The sequence below is a fragment of the Dama dama genome, chromosome 27 (assembly GCF_033118175.1).
Source record: "Dama dama isolate Ldn47 chromosome 27, ASM3311817v1, whole genome shotgun sequence".
In the NCBI taxonomy this organism is placed as follows: Eukaryota; Metazoa; Chordata; class Mammalia; order Artiodactyla; family Cervidae; genus Dama; species Dama dama.
The window spans coordinates 37,809,925-37,830,764 of record NC_083707.1 but is presented as its reverse complement, the minus strand read 5'-3'; the positions used below and the strand labels follow the sequence as shown (position 1 = coordinate 37,830,764).

Below are 20,840 nucleotides of genomic sequence, written 5' to 3'. Positions count from 1 at the left end.
TATATAATCTTGAGTGTCTCTTTTAAGACTCAGGGAAGAATGTCTGCACTGATGTGAGGGATACAAAGATACAGAGAGACCAGGACTGATTTCAGCATGGCCTGAGGCCCCTTCAGGTTCCCGCTCCACCCTCCCCACCCGCTGCCAGCTGGGTAATTCAGCTCCCTCTGGGTGCTTCCAAAGAAGAGAATGGGCTCCGTGCACAGGACAGCAGATGAGGTAGAAACAGCAGAGTCTGGGTCCCAACCCAGCAATCTGGCCTCTGGCGACCACGTCCTGCATCCTCAGCTTTGCACCTTGGCTCGCAGTGGGAGCAATGGCGACGATCGTTAATGTTCCTCCCCTCCCAACACACAAGCTGCGTCACCTCTCAGGCTGACTTGTTTTGAACCATGGGATGTAGCAGAAAGGGCACGGTGCCAGCTGCGGGCCTCACCTGGAAGGGGCTCCTGCTTTTGCCATGTGGTAAGTGTGACTCCCCGAGACCGCCACGCTGTGAGGAGGCTCACGTCCACCACGTGAAGAGAGAGGATGGCCATGCGGAGGAACATGTGGCTGCAGCTTCCAGCCCAGCCCAGCCCAGCCCAGCGGTCCCCTGAGTCGAGCGGCTGTCAAGCTTGAGCTTGAGCGGATGTCAAGTGGAGCAGAAGAGCTGCCAAGTCAGTTCCTGCCCCGCAGAGCAATGGGAAGTGATGAAGCCCTGTTGTTTAAGCCACCGAGGTCTGGGGTCGGCTGTCACGCAGCGGCAAACAGCAGGTCCATTCCGCCCTCAGCAGGGACGCCCTCCGCTCCTGCTTCTCTGAACCCTTCCAGCAGGCATGTCCAGATGTGCGAGCTGGAGCATGAGGAAGGCTGAGCACCCAAGAATTGATGCTTTCCAACTGTGGTGAAGGAGAAGACTCTCGAGAGTCCCTTGGACTGCAAGGAGATCAAACCAGTCCATCCTAAAGGAAATCAACTCTAAATGTTCATTGGAAGGACTGATCCTGAAGCTCTAATACTTTGGCCACCTGATGTGAAGAGCTGACTCATTGGAAAAGACCCTGATGCTGGGGAAGATTGAGGGCAGGAGGAGAAGGGGGCGACAGAGAATGAGATAGTCGGATGGCATCATAAACTCAACGCACAGGAGTTTGAGCAAACTCTGGGAGATGGTGAAGGACAGGGAAGCCTGGCGTGCCACAGTCCATGAGGTCGCATAGAGTCGGACACAACTGAGGGACTGAACAACCCCCCACCCTTCAGCATAAGCTCCAGTATCGCCTCCTTTCAGAAGTCTCTCTTATCACTGCATCTCACCCTTCACCCCGCCAGTCTGTGAACTCGCAACCTACTCAGCCATGATGATGAGAAGGCCTCATCAACTCAGAGAAGCCCTCCCTGACTTCCACGGTGGCCGTGACCATCTCTGCCTGTTTCCCCTCAGACCATCACTGTCCCATACACTGTTATCCCGGTGCTCCACACACATAAGCTCGTTGCTCCCACACAAGATGGGCTCAGTAAGAGCCAGTGAACTCAAAGGATGAGCCCTGACACACCATCTCATTCATCCTCTCTGCAGACCTGTGTGCGTCACTCCCCCACCCCCAAACCTGTGCCTGAAAATGCCTGGAAGGTCAGGGTCGTGCTACTCACCGCATCATCCCTCACGGGGCCCTGCACACAGTGGTGTTTAGTCACTAAGTCCTGTCCGACTCTCTATGACCCCAGGGACTGCAGCACGCCAGGCTCCCCTGTCCTTCACTATCTCCTGGAGTTTGCTCAGACTCATGTCCACTGAGTCACTGTTGCACACAGTAAGCGCTCAATAAATGCGCTGCTGACTCTTCGCTGGGCGCTGTGACCTGAGCTCTAGACTCACCCAGTGACCCGACACTCCGGTTCTCCCGGACCTGGATGCGCTCCAAGAACGGACAGCTCTGCCTGCTCATCGTTGGCTCTCCTCAATCAGTGGAGTTCCCGAAAGTCCACGCATCCTACACTCACAACGATGGATTTGTTCCAAAAGGAGCATCTTGTGGGAGCCGCCTTCTCTTTACAGGCATTCACCCCCACCCCTCTTCCCACAGGCAAGCGTGAAGGAGTTAACACCACTTCCCACGCTGCCCGGGAGCCGCAAATCAACTGGAACTATCTGGTTCGATCTGTTGTTACAAAGCACAGTCCAGACAGAACTGTCACCAGGAGGGACAATCATCCTATGAACACACACAGGGTCCCCTGACCTTTCCCCAGCATTCCAGAGATCCGGGAGCTGTGTGGGCCTGGGGGGAGAGGATGGGGGTTATAAATAGCGGGACTGGCCTGGGTAATTCCTTATCTACAAGCTCCTTATCTCTGGGAAGGTTCAAAGCGTGTCCCACTGACCACTTCATACCTTCCCGCTTCCCTGGGATCAGGCCCTGGCTCCCCTCTCCTCGGGCTGTAAGTCTCGGGGGGTTGTTGTTGCTGTTATGCAGTTGCTAAGCTGTGTCCGGCTCTTTGCAACCCCACGGGCTGCAGCCCATGGGCTCTTCTGTCCTCCACTGTCTCCTGGAGTTTGCTCACATTCATGTCCATTGAGGCAGTGATGTCGTCCAACTAACTCATCCTCTGCTGCCCCCTTCTCCTTTTGCCTTCCATCTTTCCCAGCATCAGAGCCTTTTCCAGTAGGACCCAATCCTAAAATCCCAGAGGCTCACACCAGGCCAGGAACTGGCATCAACACATGAGGGCCTTTGTCACCTGGAGCTGAGCAAGGTGAAAAGGCAACATAGGCCAGCAAGAAGACGGGGAAGAAAACAGGGGGAGGACTGGTCGGGAGGTGGAGTCCTTCCGGGCACATGGCTGGCCCTCCCAAAGGCCTCGTGGACCCATAAGTCTGCCTTCGCCTCTGGGAGACGCAGAGGAGATGTGGGCTGGCCTGGAGGACGGCACCCAGGGTCCCCACCCCGCCTCCACCACTTCCCAGCTGTGAGACTTTAGAACACGTCCCTGTGGGGAGCAGCCCGTGCGCCACGACTACTGAGCCTGTTCTCCGGAGCCTGGGAGCCGCAACAGGAAAAGCCACTGCATGAGAAAGCCCGAACACTGCAACTAGAAAATAGCCCCCTCTGTCTCCAACTAGAGAAAGTCTGCCCCGCAATGAGGACCGAACACAGCCGAAAATAAATAAATAAAAATTTATATAAGAACGAAAACTGCTTAGCATTGAGGTTGCCGAATCCAGGTACCAGGGAGGCTCTGACCTTCAGGGATGACATGCTGAGCCCCCAGGTAACAAAGAATTTAACTTGAATATGTCACTCAGTGCTATTAAGGGACCATTCATTCATTCAGTCCATTCATTCATTCAACAAACATTTGTTGAGAATGAAACGTATAGTGGTAAAGAATCTGCCTGCAATGCAGGAGCCACAGATTTGATCCCTGGGGTCAGGAAGATTCCCTGGAAAAGAAGACAACAACCCACTCCAGTATTCTTGCCTGGAGAATCCCATGGACGGAGAAGCCTGGCCCGCTACAGTCATGGGGTCACAAAGAGGCAGACATGACTGGAGGGATTAGCATGGATGCGCAGACCTCGTGTGGCATGCATCGCCCTGAGCATGGCCAGGCAGCATCCTTGTTCTGGGCGCTCTGGGGCTTTGAACAGTGACTGCCCCTAAAGTACTCTGTCCACGGTCCTCTCTCTGTCTTTGGAAAGGAACACAATGCATTGTACTTGCCATCATCGAGGACCCAGGTTTTAGGGAACAAGAGATTGCTCAAAGATGATAATGATGAAGATTATAATGACACCAGCAAACAAAAAGTGATGTTTTCAGAGAGGTGAAGGGGTTTGCATACAGGAAACTTCCTGAGTAGAAGACAGGACAACATACCTATTGCCCCAAGCTGTTAGGCCACAAATCTGACCCCAAATCTAAGCTCCCCAACATGATAGTATAGATCAGCCTTCTGCCGCCTACCTGAGGGGAAGGACCAGTTTTCCTTCTGTATTTTCAACCTGTTGTGGGCTGATAATTTACAAAACACACAAATCGTGTGCTTGAATGCTACAGTGATGTCAAGTTATTCTAAAAGTTTCTAAACACTTGCTCTCACTGTTGGTCTGTCTCATTGCTACTCAGCACCAAACGATTCACGCACTTTCCCCCACCCCATCTACGAAGCACACTTTGGGCTAGCAGTGACGTGGCTGATGTCACAAGCCATCCAAAATCTAGCAGAACACACGTTACAAATACTCAAAATGGGAAGGCAAAGGTGCACTTACTTGCCGATGGCTGAAACCGGATTAGGTCTTGCAGGTCAGTAGAAATCTGGAAGACGTGGCTGTAGAACTGCTGGACGGAATTCTTCAGGCCGGAGATCTCTCTGGAGTGTGTCCGGAGCGTCCCGTTCATCTGCCGGACGCAGCTCCAGAGGCTGTTCACGTGCTTGTTGAGCCCTTCCTTGATCTTCTGAAGGCTTCCAGAGATGGAGTCCAACTTGCTACAGGTCTTTTCCACGTGAGACACCCTGTCCTCCACCACGGAGACCTCCTTCTGGACCCCGTGCGTCTTCTCCTTACAAGTGTCCAGCTCGCTGAGGACGAGGTCCTGCAGCTGCTGCCACCTGCCCTCCAGCTGCTCGCAGCAATGTACTGGGGGGGCCTGGGGAGGCGGCAGGGGTGCCTCCGTCCTCCCTGGCTCACCCACCTTGGACCATCCACCCCCTGCAGCCTTTTTCCCTCCTCTACCATCACTCAGCTCATTCTGTAGACGTCTCAAGTGGTCATCTGTGTGGTTGAGCCTAGAATAAAGAAAACTGAAGTCCTGCTGAAGTCGCTGGATGCTGCGTTGCGTGTCCTGAAACTTCCCCTGCATTGTGTCGTTTAGAGATCTCAAAAGGTTCACCGTCTTGCCCCCGTTTTGCAAAGTGTCTTCCATCCCACGAGGCTCTCCTTGGAGGTTCTGCAGGCACATGTCCTCCACCACCCGCACTTGGTCCTTCAGGCGCTTTAACTCCATCATGACCTGCGGGTGCCCAGCCCCCGACACAGTGGGCGGGGCTGCCACTGGGGGAGCAGGTTCCATCTCCGAGCCGTTCACCATCTCCAGGAGGGCGCTCCCCAGCCGCTCCTCCAGGAACTGTATTTTCTGATCAAGCAGCTGCCTCAGGCCGTCCACCTCCCCACTAATGGTGCCCCGGAGGGTTTCTTCAATGTAAAAGCAGTGCTCCTCTGCGTTCCTCTCCGTCACGTTGATCCTTGCATCCAGTTCATGCCATCTGGCATCGAAGTCCACGTCCGGCTCTGGAACCTCGAGGCGGTCAAACTCATTGTCCAGTCGTGCGTTCAGCATTCTTGTTGCTTCAGCAACTCTTTCGATTTTCTGGTCTAACATCTTGATCTGTGGCCCCAAGTCATCAGGCTTGGTACCATCACAGCAATTTGCACGGGCTGGAGGGTCTTGAACCCAGGCTTGAAGGTCACTGATTTCTTTTCTCAGCTTGGCCTCCTTCTCTCCTATCAGCTCAATCACTCCCAGGTAGCTGCTCCCATAGTCATCACAGTTCTGCTGGAAACCAATCAACTTGTACTCGCACAAGTTCTTCAGATCAGCCAGCTTCCGGTCCATCCCTTCCATGAGCTCCTCCCTCAGGGCATCGATCTTACTGTCCACGTAGGCTTGGAAGAGCTCGCTGGTCGTCATGGTGACCGTTGGGCCCTGGGCGGCCTCCTGGAGCTGTCTGAGCTGCCCTTCGTAGCCCTTCACTTTCCCGTCCAGCTCCTCCAGTTTGTCACTCTTGGTTTTCAGGGCATCCTTGACTTCAGCCAGTTCAGACTTGATGTCCTTCATTCCTGACTCCTTATTGTTGAGGACACCAGGGGGCTGAACCGTTTCCGGTTCTCCACCCACGGCGCTGTTCGGCGTTGGCCGGGGGTGCAGGTTGCTGAGCCATGAGGCCAGCATCTTGCTGGCATCATCCTGGACAGCGTGTTTGAGGTTTTCGCTCACTCCAGCAACGGAAGACTGAAGGTCCAGAACCGTCCTGGTGAGTCGGAGAACCTTCTCCTCCAGCACCTGAATTTTCTTTTCCTGCAGTTCCTGGGGCCCCTGTTTTGGATCTCTTGTCTGACTCGGGTCTGCTGCAGGAGTGGGTGACAGAGTCTTCTTAGGCTCTGAGACTCGGCTTGGTTCATTGTCTGTTACAAGAAAAAAAGTGTTGGACACGACTTAACATTTCCTGTTTAGGAAAACATACCCGGTTTCTGCAAAGATAACTGACAGAGTACTCCTGGGACACACTCAAACCTCCCCCTACGACTCCCCTCTCACCACACACAGGCAATTACTCTGCTGGAGTGGAAAAGATGATGGGTGTTAAGTCAAACAGACCTCCAGGGGATTCTGGCTCTGCTGTCTATAGTCCGCCCTCGAGCAAGTTAATTCACTTCTGTGAACTATAATCCCCTCGTCTATGACTATCTTCCCTCCTTGTTGTTAAGAGAATATTCACATGACAGATATACAATGGTCTCTTTCACCCTGAAGGGAAATATTCTTTACTTATATTATCATCAGAACATATCATTCCCACATTCTGTAACTGCAGTCACACCCCGACAGCTGACTGCATTCTGCAACCACAAGAAGCCACTTGGGATCCACCCATTAGTTGTTGGGTGGTATGATACCATGGCTTCCCCGGTGGCTCAGCAGTAAAGAATCTGCCTACGATGCAGGAGCCACAGGAGATGCAGGTTCAATCCCTGGATCAGGAAGATCCCCTGGAGAAGGGAATGGCAACCCATTCCAGTATTCTTGCCTGGAGAATCCCACAGACGGAGGAGCCTAGTGGGCTACAGTCCATGGGGTCCCAAAGAGCCGGACACAGCTGAAGCAACTTAGCACACAGGCACACGATACCATAAGAGCAGCAAGTTATCCTCCAAGCAACTCCTAAATATTCTTTCTTTTATTAGCATCCCTGCGCTAAGAGTCTCACAGACATTGTTTAGCACCATCATGCAGTTGGAGAAACTAAAAGCAAAAGAGAGATAAAACAGAGTCTATTGGCGTCTCCCAACAACAGAGCCATGTGGCCCTATGTAACGAGATTCACTGAGTCAAAAGAATACATTGAAATCTTTTTTTACCCATGTCCCACTCAGCTTTGAGATCTCAGATCCAAGACCAAAGATTGAACCTGGGCCCCCAGAGTGAAAGTGCCTAACCACTGGACCACCAGGGAAGTCCCCAAACATTGAATTTTTGATAATTCTACTTTGAGAAATATACCCTACAAGGAAACAGCCCAAAATAAAAATCATAAAATAATTGTGATGAGTCATAAAATGAAAATAAACATGATATATATATAGAGAGAAACAAAAAAAAGGTCATCAAAATCTGAGGCACATGATGTCACAGAACACAAGGAATACTAGAAAGAGGTTAAAGGACTTCCCTAGTGATCTAATGATTAGGACTCTTTGCTTCCACTGCTGTAGGTCCAGGTTTGATCCCTGGCTTCCCTGGTGGCTCAGACGGTAAAGAATCCTCCTGCAATGCAGGAGATCCAGGTTCAATCCCTGGGTTGGGAAGATCCCCTGGAGAAGGGAATGGCAACCCACTCCAGTGTTCTCGCCTGGAGAATCCCCATGGACAGAGGAACCAGGCAGGCTACAGTACATAGGGTCATAAAGAGTTGGACGCGACTAATACACTGGGAACTAAGATCTCACAAGTCGTGTGGCACAGCCAAAAAATAAAATGCAAAAATTAATATAAAAAAGAAAGGATTTAAGAATTAACATCAACAAGTCTGCAGACAATACTGAGACCTAGCAAGTAAAGTGGAAAAAGTCACACACAACACAGATTATGACATAAAATGCACTAATGTCCACTGACAAACAGTGGAAGTAACTTTAGAATGTGGTAGATATTTGAGCTTAATGGTCATTGTTTTTTCCTCCTGTAACTTTTGCAGATAATCATAACAACAGTTATTATTCATTAAAAGCAACTTAGCGGTAAAACCAAGACTTGAGTTTAAATGCTCCAACTCCCAAGCAGAAAACTAGAAAGAACACCTTGTTTTCCATACTGAAAAAATTCTCTCAGGACACTAGACATAAAAGTCAGTAAGTCACGTACAAATGAAATGCTGTTCTGAGCAAAGGAAATTTTTTTTTAAAGGGCAGGAGAAGGGGGGAGGATCAGAATGTAAGCAGATGTTTTTCCTTCATATACTACTGGTGACTAAAAAAACTGCTACAAATTTTTGGAAGAATAACTTGGAGAATATATCAAAATACTCAGAGTCCTTTGGACTCTGCAATTACACTTCTAGAAATTTATTCTAGTAAATAGTAAGGATTAATCCAAAAATTTAACAGAAAAAGTACTTATTCAAATACTATCTATATAATAATGAAAAACTGAAAACAGCCTAAGGGACCAACAGTACAAGATTGTATCCAAACAATCACACTCTATGCAGTCAAGAAATGATACTATAGAATATTTAATGACATGGATTTTTTTCATCAATTAAAAATTAAAATCAGTTAAAAATGTAAAAATAAGTGCCCAAAACAGTGTGTTCATTATAATGATGGTGGATTGAGGATAAGTACTTCCTTTCATCCTGAAATCCCATTAATGGCAAAAACAACAAAAACAAAACAAAGAAACCCCAACCAAGTCACACATAAAAAATTGGGCATCAGAATGGTTTTCACAGTGCATTGGAAACTAGAAGAAAAAGAATTTTTTAATTGAAGCATAATTGATTTACAATGTTGTGTTAGTTTCAGGTATTCTCTTCTTTAATTGCTCAGACCTGTCCAACTCTCTTGCAACCACATAGACTGTAGCCCGCCAGGCTCCTCTGTCCATGGGATTCTCCAGGCAAGAATACTGGAGTGGGTTGCCATTTTCCTCCTCCAGGAGATTTTCCTGACCCAGGGATAGAACCCTCATCTCCTGCATTGGCAGGTGGATTCTTTACCACTGAGCCACCTGGGAAGCCCAGTTTCAGGTATACAGAAGTGATTCAGATAAATAAATATATATATATATATATAATCTATATATAGATAAATAGATAATATATATAATCTTTTATATATATTCTTTTGTCCCATATATATTCTTTATTCCCATATAGATCATTTACAAGATATTGAGTATTACAAGTATTGAGTTCCATGTGCTATACAGTCGGTCCTTGTTTCTCTATTTCACATACAGCAGTGTGTATCTGCCAACCCCAAATTCCTAACTTATTCCCCCCGCAGCTTCCCACTTTGGTAGCCATAAGTTTGTTTTCTATATCTGTAAGTCTGTTCCTGTTTTGCAAATAAGCTCATTTGTGTCATTTTTTTTAGATTCCACATAAAGTGATATTACATGAAATTTGTCTTTCTCTGTCTGATTTACTTCACTTAGCACGATAATCTCTAGGTCCATCCAGATTGCTACAAGTGGCCTCATTTCATTCTTTCTATGGCTGAGTAGTATTTCATTGTCTATATGTACCATGTCTTCTTTATCATTCATCTGTCTATGGACATTTAGGTTGCTTCCAGGTCTTGGCTATTGTAAATAGTAATGCAATGAACATTAGGGCGCATGTATCTCTTTGAATTATGATTTTCTCTGGATATATGCCCAGGAGTGGGATCGCTGGATCATGCAGTAACTCTTTTTAGTTTTTCACGGAACCCCCGTACTGTTCTCCATAGCGGCTGTACTAATGTACATTCCAACCAACAGTGTATGAGGATTCCTTTTTGAAAACTAGAAGAAAATTGAGCAATGCTTTTAAAATTCTAAAGGAAAATTATTTCCAACCTAGACTTCTGAAGCTGGAGTAAATATACTTTTAGACTACCATGTCAAAAAGTTTACCTCCCACACAATCTTCTCATAAAACTACTGAATGATGTGCTTTACCAAAACAAGGGAATAAAATAAGAAAGAGCAAGCGGGGGAGGGGCGGGGGGAACAGGAAGCAGGGAATGGACAGGAGAGAAGTCAGTGAAGATCACAGCGGGGCAGTGGGGAACAAAGACAAGCAGCTGACCACTCCAGGTGGGGCAGGGGAGAAAGCTCTAGGAGAGATTTCAAGATGAAGAAACTGATGTATCTGAACATACTGAGGGGACATGTAGATAACAGCAGAGAGTTTGGGTTGAAACGGGGATTAAAAATACAGAAAACCAAGCAAAGAGAAACATAACTATTAACACTAGAGAAATCAAAAAACTGTGTAGAAAAGGTAGCATATTCATAGCACACTACAGGGCTCAGCTGTAAACACTATGTAACTACTACAATGGAACCAATAAATACCGAACAGATGAAAACACAGTATAACTGAATGGAAAGGATGGGGGTGTGGCAGCCTCATGTAAGATGAAAGGGACTTAATGCCTCACCTTCCATAATGAGAAGTAAAGAATGTGGAGGTAAATTCCAAAAGACCATCTAAAGAGTTTAAAGAAATGCTCACATCAGCAGCACATATACTAAAATGGGGAGGATACAGAGAAGATTAGCATGGTCCCTGCACAAGGATGGCACGTATGTGAAGCATTCCATGTTTTTAAGCAACCTAAGTGGTGGTACCAGTGGGTGAAGAACCCGCTTGCCGATGCAGGAGACTTAAGAGACACAAGTTGGATCCCTGGATCGGGAGGATCCTCTGGAGGAGGGCATGGCAATCCACTCCAGTATTCTTGCCTGGAGAATCCCATGGACAGGGGAGCCTGGTGGGCTACAGTCCATGGGGTGGCAAAGAGTCAGACAGGACTGAGCAACTTAGCACACATACACACACGTCCATCAACAAATAAATGGAAAAAGAAGATGTGGTGTATACACACATACAATGGAATATTGCTCAGCTATAATAATGCCTTTTGCAACAACATAGACAGATATGGAGGGTACTATGCTTACAGAAATAAAAATCAGACTAGAGAAAGACAAATACCCTACGTTATCAGTTATGTGTGGAAGCTAAAAAATAAATGGATGTATATGTAAAAACAAGAACAAACTCAGATACAGAGAACAAACTGTTGGTTACAAGTGGGGAGAGGGAAAAGGGGAGGGACAAGACTGGGGCAGGAGATTAAGAGATACATACTACTATGTGTAAAATAAATAAGCCACAAGGACATACTATACAGCACAGGGAAATACAGCCATTATTTTGCAATAACTTTAAATGAAGCATAATCCATGAAAATACTGAGTCACTTTGTTGTACACCTATAATTAATATTGTAAATCAACTATACTTCGATTTAAAAAAAAATTGTAAGAGTTTAAAGCAATTACTCCTGAGAAGAAGGGAAACTAGGGGAGAAAGGGAATTACCGCTTTCCCTAATAGTCCTTATATTATAAAGCTATTCAACTCATTAAACTATATGTATACTTAAACTTTTACAAGATAAAAGCTAAAACTAAATAAAACAGAAATAAACTGTCTACTATGGTCCAACAAGCCGTCTCAGAGTCCCCATCAGAGCACCGATTGTGATCTGTTGTAATTCCTTTTCTAGTGTCTGCCTCGACTTTTTCTCCAAAACACCTCAGTATAGAGACTGCAGATCTAGAAGCTCAATAAATATTTGTGGGATGAATGAATTTTTCTTTAACAAAAATATATATGCAGATACAGAAAAGAGTGCTGTGTTTTACAGTAAAATATTAACAGTATTTCTCATTTGGTGGTAAGATTAGGTGTACTTCCCCCCCTCCTTCTTGGCCTGGCTCTGCAACATGCAGGATCTTAGTTCCCCAACCAGGGATGGAACCCAGGCATCCTGCTACATGAACACGGAGTCTTAACCACTGGACCACTGGGGAAGTCCAAGATGATGTGTACTTAAATATTTTTCCTATATGTTTCAAGTGAAAGTAAAAGTCGCTCAGTCATGTCTGACCCTTTGCAACCCCATGGACTAGACAGTCCATGAAATCCTCCAGGCCAGAATACTGGAGTGGGTAGCCTTTCCCTTCTCCAGGGGATCTTCCCAACCCAGAGATTGAACCCAGGTCTCCCACATTGCAGGCAGATTCTTTACCCGCTGAGCCACAAGGGAAGCCCCATATGTTACAAACATTCTTTAACTGAAATGTACTACTTTTGTAATAAAAAAGTTATTTTAAAATCTGTTTTTCAGGTCAATGGTGGCAGCCTTGCAGCAGAGGCAGAGATGCAGATCTTTGTGAAGACCCTGAAGGGCAAGACCTTCACCCCTGAGGTCAAGCCCAGTGACACCACTGAGAATGTCAAAGTCAAAATCCAAGATCAGGAAGGCATCCCACCTGACCAGCAGCATCTAGTTTTTGCCAGCAAACAGCTAGAGGATGGGCTGTGCTCTGTCAGACTACAAAATCCAGAAAGAGTTCACCCTGCATTTGGTGCTTCGTCTGTGAAGAGGCATCGTTGAGTCTTCCCTCTGCCAGCTTGCTCAGAAATACAACTGAGACAAGATATCGGCTGCATTACGATCACCTATAGCCCCGGCAGTCAACTGCTGCAAGAAGCGTGGCCACACCAACATCCTGCGCCCCAGGAAGAATGTCAAATAAGGCCACTCTGCTGGCTTCTCTGCCCACAGGGCAGCCTCCTGCCTGTGGCCCTGGGGCCTCAGTAAAGTTTCCCTTTTGTTGACTGAAGCAATAAAAAAAAATAATAATAATAATAAATAAAATCTGTTTTACAGAGAATATTGAGAAACACCACTAGTTTCAAAATTGAAAACACCTCATCAGAAAATATAATCATTTAAGAATGACTTAAACATCTAACTCATAAGAAAATCAATGGCAACCCACTCCAGTACTCTTGCCTGGAAAATCCCATGGATGGAGGAGCCTGGTGGGCTGCAGTTCATGGGGTCGCTAACAGTCGGACATGACTGAGTGACTTCACTTTCACTTTTCACTTTCATGCACTGGAGAAGGAAATGGCAACCCACTCCAGTGTTCTTGCCTGGAGAATCCCAGGGACATGGGAGCCTGGTGGGCTGCCGTCTATGGGGTCGCACAGAGTTGGACATGACTGAAGTGACTTAGCAGCAGCAGCAGCATAAGAAAATCTAAGTTTTCTCACTGAACTTTAGAAAAGAAGAAAGATAAAGTGATGTAGAATAAAATGTCAAAATATTTTTGTCCATAAAAGTCAGCCTCCTGGGGACTTCCCTGGTGGGCCACTAGTTAAGACCCCATACTTTCAATGAAGGGAGCAAGGGTTCGATCCCCGGTTAGGGAACTAAAATCCCACAAGCTGCACAGTGTGGCCAAAAAAGTTTAAAAAGTCAGTCTCTTAAGTGTTAGTTGCTCAGTCATGTCTGATTCTTTGTGACCCCATGGACTGTAGCCTGCCAGGCTCCTCTGTCCATGGGATTCTCCAGGCAAGAATACTCGAATGGGTTGCCATTCCCTTCTCCAAGGGATATTCCCAACCCAGGGGTCGAACTGCTCCTGCACTGCCAGCAGATTTTGTACCGTCTGTTAATGGTATACTTAAAAGCCAAGGTGGAAAAAAATACAATAAAATAAAAAATAAATAAAAAAAAAAAAGCCAAGGTGGGACTTCCCTGGTGATCCAGCAGCTAAGCCTCTGTGCTTCCAACTCAAGGGGCCCAGGTTCAATCCCCGGTCAGGGAAATATTAAAAGGTTCCACATCTTCCAATTAAGACCCAGCATGGCCCCATAAGTAAATAAGTAAATGAATATTAAAACAAAAAAAAACCAAGGTGAAAATTATCATTGCTTTCTAAACTATTCATTGAGTTTGTGCTTCTTCACTTAAAAAAAAAAATCAGAAGCAAATTAAGAACAACCTCAGTGGAGCCTTCTAACTCTGGGCTTAGCTTTGCAAATATGCTCACTGCGCTTGGTCGCTTCAGTCGTGTCTGACTCTTGCCACCCCATGGACTGGAGCCCACCGGGCTCTTCTGTCCATGGGATTCTCCAGGCAAGAATACCGCGGTGGGTTGCCATGCCCTCCTCCAGGGGATCTTCCCGACCCAGGGACTAAATTCATGTTTCCTGTGTCTCCTGCACTGCGGGCAGATTCTTTTACTGCTGAATATCTCACCCCAAACAGGATGAGAATTATTCTATTTCTCTATTTAAAAAAAATATAATAATAATTTTAGCGTCTTCAAATTCAGGCTTAAGGAAGTTCGCACATGAAAACGAAAGTAAAAACAAGCCAGGCGTCCTTACATCATCACATGAGAATCTCTTCTGTTTCTGCTGCAGGCCACACAAGGCTGAAAATCAGCCTCATCTCCTCTAAGGTTTTGGTTTTCACAACCAGCTGGCCCTAACAAAGCAATTTATTTTTTAAAAGTTTGTCTTTTAAAATCGCTACTGCTTCCGCACATCAATATGTGTGCCACATGCCTCCTGCAGGCATACGGGTGTGTTCCTGGAAGCTCTGGGAAAGCCTCGCATGTAACTCACAAAGCCTGGAGTTAGAAGGAGCGGTGATGAGCAGGGCTGAGCGCAGGAGGGCAGTGAGTTACCTGTGGGTTTCTTCAAGCTGTTGCGGGGCCGAGCGGGCGTGGGGCGGGACATCCTCCCAGGGTCTCTGGGACCTTCTTGACAGTTTCCCCCCCTGAAGCCAGGGCAGCACCTCCATTCCAACTGCGTCACCGTCTTGTACCTGGTGACATACCTGGGTCTGACATTCACGCGATACCTGCCAAAGAGCAAGGTGGCATCTCTCGTTACTGGCTGCTGCAGCAGACACCCCGGCCCTCCTGGCTACACCCAAGGGAAGAGGCCCTGGGTCACTGCTATCTGCAGGCTGACCCGAAGGGGTCACCAGTCTCCTCCAGTCCAGCCTTGCCCCCCACCGCTTTCCTCCATCTCTTGGATCCACCTGCCCCCAGCTCCCCTCCCTTGAAAGGCTGGAGAAACAGACAACTCAGAAAACCGTGGCCCATGACTCTCATTGAGAGTATACAGAGCGTTAGTTGCTCAGTTGGGTCTCTTTGTGACACCATGGACTGTAGCGCCCCAGGCTCCTCTGTCCATGGGATTCTCCAGCAAGAACACTGGAATGGGTTACCATGCCCTTCTCCAGGAGATCTTCCTGACCCTGGGATCGAACTGGAGTCTCCTGCATTGCAGGCAGATTCCTTACCATCTGAGACACCAGGGAAGAAGGTGTGACTCTCACTGGATGTGGACATTTTTCAAAAACTGGGCTTTCACTTCACTGACAAACTTCTATTTGACAATTTGCTGCTTGGTGGAGATTCTCCCAGGTCAAGTCAGGCCCATTTCTGGCATCCTCGCCTCCCCGTGTATTTATCTCGGCACCTTCTTTCCTGACACCTGGCAAAGGGAGCGGTGAGCCTCTGCAGGCCCACTTCATGCTATTTGTGTTGAGATCTTGGTGGCTCAGATGTTGAAGAATCCACCTGCAATGCAGGAGACCCAGGTTCAATCCCTGGGTTGGGAACACCCCCTGGAGGAGGAAGTGGCAACCCACTCCAGTATTCTTGCCTGGAGAATCCCCAGCACAGAGGAGCCTGGCGGGCTACAGTTCATGGGGTTGTAAAGAGTCAGACACGACTGGGCGACTAACACTAACTAATGCACACTTGTGCATCACAGAGACCCTGGCAACAAGCTGGAAAGTCCGTCAGACCCAGGGCTGGACCTCAGCCCAGAGCAGAGAACTGATCCAGGACCCCTGGGCGCCCAGGGGGGCCAAGCCGGAGTTCACCCCCAGGGACCCTGCTCACAGCACAGAGGCGAGCGGCTCCTCGCCCACCTCGGCTTCTCCTGCCGACAGCAACCCTAGCTTTCTTGATCCTCGGGTCAGCTGCTCTTCATATCTAACCCCAGCAGTAGCAGCCAGCTCCCTTTTCGGGTCTACAGGGGCCCTCGAGCCAGCCAAAGGACTCTGCCTCCGGCCCTGGCCTCATGGCAGGTGGAGTTCAAAGTCACATTCCTGAGAGAATCACAAGCGGCTGAACATCACAGACTTCTGGCACCCCGGCTGAGGGGCCCGGGCATGACACGGAGAACCGCATGAGCCAGGCAGTCCCCCAGGCCAGGACGGGCAAGGCGACCCTGCGGAGTTCTAGGGGCCGGCGACAGCGCTGCCGGGCGGGAGTGACCCCACGCCTGGCTGACCGCCTCACCTGCTCTTGAGGGCACGGTTCTCAACCTTGGCCATGTGTCACACTCACCAGGGACCTGTGAAAGACCGCCCGTGTCTGGGCCCCGGCCTCAGAGGCTCTGTTATGACTGGACCCTGATGCAGCCTGGGTGTGTGGATTTTGAGATGCTTGGGTGGCAGCCTTTTCGGGAAAAACTGATGAGAAAGCCCAATAAGTAAAACAGAAAAGAAGGGCTGCTCAAGCAGTTAGGGGGAAAGGGTGGAAAAGCAGAGGCAAAAGCCCCCTCCTAGGCCCTTAATTCTCATTCCTCCCACATCCCCCATCGAGGTCCCACTGGAGACATCACCCCCAGCTCACAGATGGAAAAACAGAGGCTCAGAGAGGTTAAGTGACTCCTCCCAATGGTCAGGAAGCGCCAGAATGCATGCATGCTCAGTCACTTCAGTCGTGTCCGACTCTTTTGTGACCTCATGGACTGTAGCCCACCAGGCTCCTCTGTCCACAGGCCTCTCCAGGCAAGAATATTGGAATGGGTTGCCATTCCCTTCTCCAGGAGATCTTCCCAACCCAGGGATCAAACCCAGGCCTCCTGCATTACATGTGGATTCTTTACCGTCTAAGTCACTAGGGAAGCCCCAGGAAGGGCCAGGACTGGCTTTAAACCCATGTTCTCCCCTGCACCCACCATGGCCCTCCCAGCATGTGGAAGCCATGGGTCTCCCTGGCAACTGCCCTAAATTCAAAGCCACCCCGCCCACTCGGAGATGTTCCAGAAGGCCCCACAAGCTGGGTGAGAAGACAGTCTGAGCATCTAATTTGGTCCAGGTACACTCCTGCCTTCTCCCCCCACCCGGCACCCCACCTACCCAAAGCATCTTCTCTGTGACCCCAGAAACTACAGGAAAAGAAAGAAAAATCCTATTTCATTGTTTTGCTCAAGCACAGCCTAATGCTGGAAAAATGTGTGATCTCAGGAAAACCTGGTTCCTCTGAGCATTTAGGATTGAATGTGAAAATGGGTTTGCTCTGGGGTTTTGTTCGTGTGCCAGACGATGACAGCCCACAGTAAGCCCTCTGACCACAGCTGAGCCAGGAGGAGGGGGTCTGATGCTGGTGGACGAGGGACAACCCCCACCCCACCCCATCCAACCTGAGCCGGGGGCCTTAGCCCCTGACAGCCCAAGAAAATGCTTGGTTCTCTAACATACTTCATTCTTCTCCCTGAAGGGAGTGATGATTTTGGAGCCAGCTCCTAAGTTAGGAAAGCTCCCTGGAGTGCGCGCCTTCTTCTCCACCCGCCCCACTCCCATTGCTATAAGGTTTCTGGTTTCAATGGACTTCAGATTGGCCGCGTCTCCCACCAAGTTTCCAGCCCCAGAGACAGCTGGAAGCCATCAGGGGCCACCTCCACTGTGGGAAAGCTCACGGCCACCTCCCTGCACAGGAGGATACAATGCTGAGGCATCTGCCAGTCCCCAGGCCTCTGCTGGGGGGAGGGGGTGTGATGGGGGAGGTAGGGATGTTTGGTCCCACAGCATTTCTAGGGTATCTCCAAGAAATGGGGTTGCCACTTCCCCAAGGGCAGCCAGGGGGCTCCCCAGAGGGTGGGGAGGCCCCAAGTAGGACCCCCAGGCCTGCTGTGCATCACCCTGGCTTCGCGGAACAGTATCCCCTGCAGGGAGCTTTTAATAAAATGTTTTATTACTTATTTATTTGTGGCTGCTCTGGGTCTTTGTTGCTGCACACAGGCTTTCTCGAGTTGCAGTGAGTGGGGCGGGGGTGGGGCGCCGCTCTCTAGTTGTGGTGCACGGGCTCATCTGGCCTGCAGCAAGTAGGATCTTCCGGGACCAGGGATCAAACCCGTGTCCTCTACATTAGCAGGTGGATTCTCATCCACTGTACCACCAGAGAATTCCCCAGGGAACTTTTTAAATATGCCCAGGCCTTTATCCTCAAAATTCTGATTTCATTGGTCTGGAACAAGGGGTCCCCAGGCATGTGTACCTTGCAAAAACTCCCCACATAATAGCTGAGCACAGCCAGAATTGAGAAGCACCCCAGACTCTGGCAGGGAGTGAATGGAGCCCCAGGCCTGGTGCTAGTTTGATGCTCCATACACATTCACTGCATCAGCGAGCTGCACCCAGCTGGGGCGGCCAAGGATGGCCTGCAGCCAAAGGGACAGAGTCACGGCAGGCGGGGCTGGAGCCTTGGCCCCCATCCCAGCCCGGGGTCAGGACTGGAACAGCATTCTGTGCCCTGGGGATCTCTGACCAGCTGCCTCAGGCCCCCCAGGGGGTAGGGTCGGGGGCAGGGAGGCAATGAGCTGCCCCACAGCCCCACCTAAATCCCCTCCTCTCCTCTGAAGTCCTTTTGGGTTTTTTTTTGCAGGAGAGGGTGAGACAAGAGTTCACCATTTTTACAAGTTCCCCTGGGTCAAGGCACCAGATGAGCCCAGGAGATGCTAACAAGAAGGCAGGTGGGAGAAAAGGACTAGAAAAGTTGACTCAGAACTCAGGGACCATGTGACTGGAAACGTCCCTGTTAACACACAAGGGGACAAAGTGACTGTGCCTCTGTTTGATGTCACCCCCATGAAGATGCCTTCCTAGCAGGAGGAGGGACCTTCCCTCACCTGCTTCCAATTACACTTGAATTTGCTCGTCCAGAATTCATCCTTCTCCCACAGCCCAGAGCCCCAAGAAGGCAAGAACGCCTGGCTGTGTTCCCCACAGTGTCCCTATTCTTCACACTGTCCTACTGTGCTGAATAATTAACTTATTAATTGCTAATCAATAACTGATTGATCAAACAATCAATTAATGATACTATGTCCACCTTTGACCAGGTTTGGGAGAGTCCAATGTCCATACAGAAAAACCCAGAGTGGACTTCTCTGGTGGCGCAGTGGATAAGAATCACCTGCCAATGTAGGGGACACAGGTTCGGTCCCTGGTCGGGGAAGATCCCACATGACACAGAGCAGCTATGCCTGTGCACCACAACTACTGAAACCCGTGTGCCCGAGAGCCTTTGATCCAGAACGAGAGAAGCCACTGCAATGAGAAACCCGTCTACCGCAACTAGACAGTGGCCCCCTGCTCACTGCAACTCAAGAAAAGCCTTTGCAGCACTGAGGACCCAGCACAGCCAAAAATAAATAAATAAAAATTCAAAAAACAAAAATTAAAGCCCCAGAGTGATCGATCCCCAGGTCCCACCCAGAAGAAGTGGCTTCCTGAGTCCTGTTGTTGTTTAGTCTCTAAGTCAAGTCTGACTTTTTGCGACCCCATGGACTATAGCCCACCAGGCTTCTCTGTCCATGGAATTCTCCAGGCAAGAATACTGGAGTGGGTTGCCATGCCCTTCTCCAGGGGATCTTCCTGACCCAGGGATCAGACCCGCATCTCCTGCACTGGCAGGCGGACGCTTTACTGCTGAGGCACCAGGGAAGCCCTCCGGAGTCCTACCAGAACCCAGTCAAGCCCCAGGGCCCACAGTCATGGGAACAGGACAAGACTCAACACCAGAAGGTGAGCGAGCACTGTGCTTTCCAAGAAGACAGCTGTTATCTGGGGCAGCTGTTTAAATATAAACTGATTAAAATTAAATTAAACCGGACATCTAGTTGCTCAGTCACACTATCCACATTTCACATGCTTCGCAGCCACAGGGTTAGATAAACAACGTTAACGTCTCCACCACCACAGAAAGTTCTGTAGAACAGGGCTGGCCAAGACAGTCACAAGATTGTCAAGGGAATAGCAACAGGCCCATGTCTATCTGTTCATCTGATTTCTCCTCCCGTGTCCCCAGCAGCAAGCGGAACATGTACTCTTGAAATAACCACCCGTCACTGGCAGAGGACCCGTCACACAGCGGCCGCACACGGTACGGGTCCTTTGCCTGCATCCCGAGTTTACCTGTGTTTTACTTTACACTCCACACAAACTGAAAGCCCGGCAGGTCCTGGGGGACACTCACTTGACTGGGATTTCTCCCAAGAACAGACTTTCTAGTAAATTCCTCTCTGTACTCCAGACACTGGCTGGCCCCAAAGAACCTAGAGCCAGCTCTTGTTGCTTCATTCCACGTGTGTGGTTCCACACACGATCACTCAGAATGGGACAGATGATGGAGAAGAGGCACTTCCTCTCCCGAGTAGGGAGTACCCAGGTCCAGGGAAATCACCCTCTCCCCCGGAGCAGGAGACACGAGTTCAATTCTTGGGTCAGGAAAATCCCCTGGAGAAGGAAATGGCAACCCACTCCAGTACTCTTGCCTGGAAAATCCCATAGACAGAGAAGCCTGGCAGGTCACAGCCCATGGGGTTGCAAAGAGTCGGACAAGACTGACCGACTAACACCCTCACTTTCTTTCACTTTCCAGGGACGAGGAAAGTCCACACATGTAAACTCGAGAAGTCATCTCCCAGTTTCGAATGTGCACCCAGGGCCGACTTGGGTGTCTGACGCTCAGCTACTGCTCCAGGTTTTCCATAGAGCAGTTCAGGCCGGCCACAGCAATTCCGTTTTTTTGTTTGTTTGTTTGTTTTAAAACTGTGGTTAAAATACACATTACCCACAGTTCACTGTCTTGGCCATTTTTAACAGCACAGTTCAGTGGCACAAGTGCACTCACAGCGTTGTACAAACATCACCACCACCACCAACACCATCTACAGAACATTTTT

The 20,840-nt window shown here is 49.0% G+C and overlaps 1 protein-coding gene, 1 non-coding gene and 1 pseudogene across 2 annotated transcripts in view; 2 read left to right on the top strand and 1 right to left on the bottom strand.

Moving 5' to 3' along the window:
* The window catches only part of EMILIN2 (elastin microfibril interfacer 2), a 56,035-nt gene that overhangs the window by 14,261 nt on the left and 20,934 nt on the right, over positions 1-20,840 (bottom strand). The window contains exons 3-4 of the mRNA XM_061130864.1: positions 14,537-14,712; positions 4,262-6,175 (exon numbers count right to left, since the gene is read on the bottom strand). Coding sequence (XP_060986847.1) covers positions 4,262-6,175; positions 14,537-14,712 — 2,090 coding nt within the window. The remainder of the gene's footprint in view (positions 1-4,261; positions 6,176-14,536; positions 14,713-20,840) is intronic.
* Positions 10,487-10,589, top strand: LOC133047849 (U6 spliceosomal RNA). Its single transcript, XR_009690860.1, has one exon. It is a non-coding gene; the product is annotated as a U6 spliceosomal RNA (small nuclear RNA).
* Positions 12,205-12,589, top strand: LOC133047663 (ubiquitin-like; annotated as a pseudogene).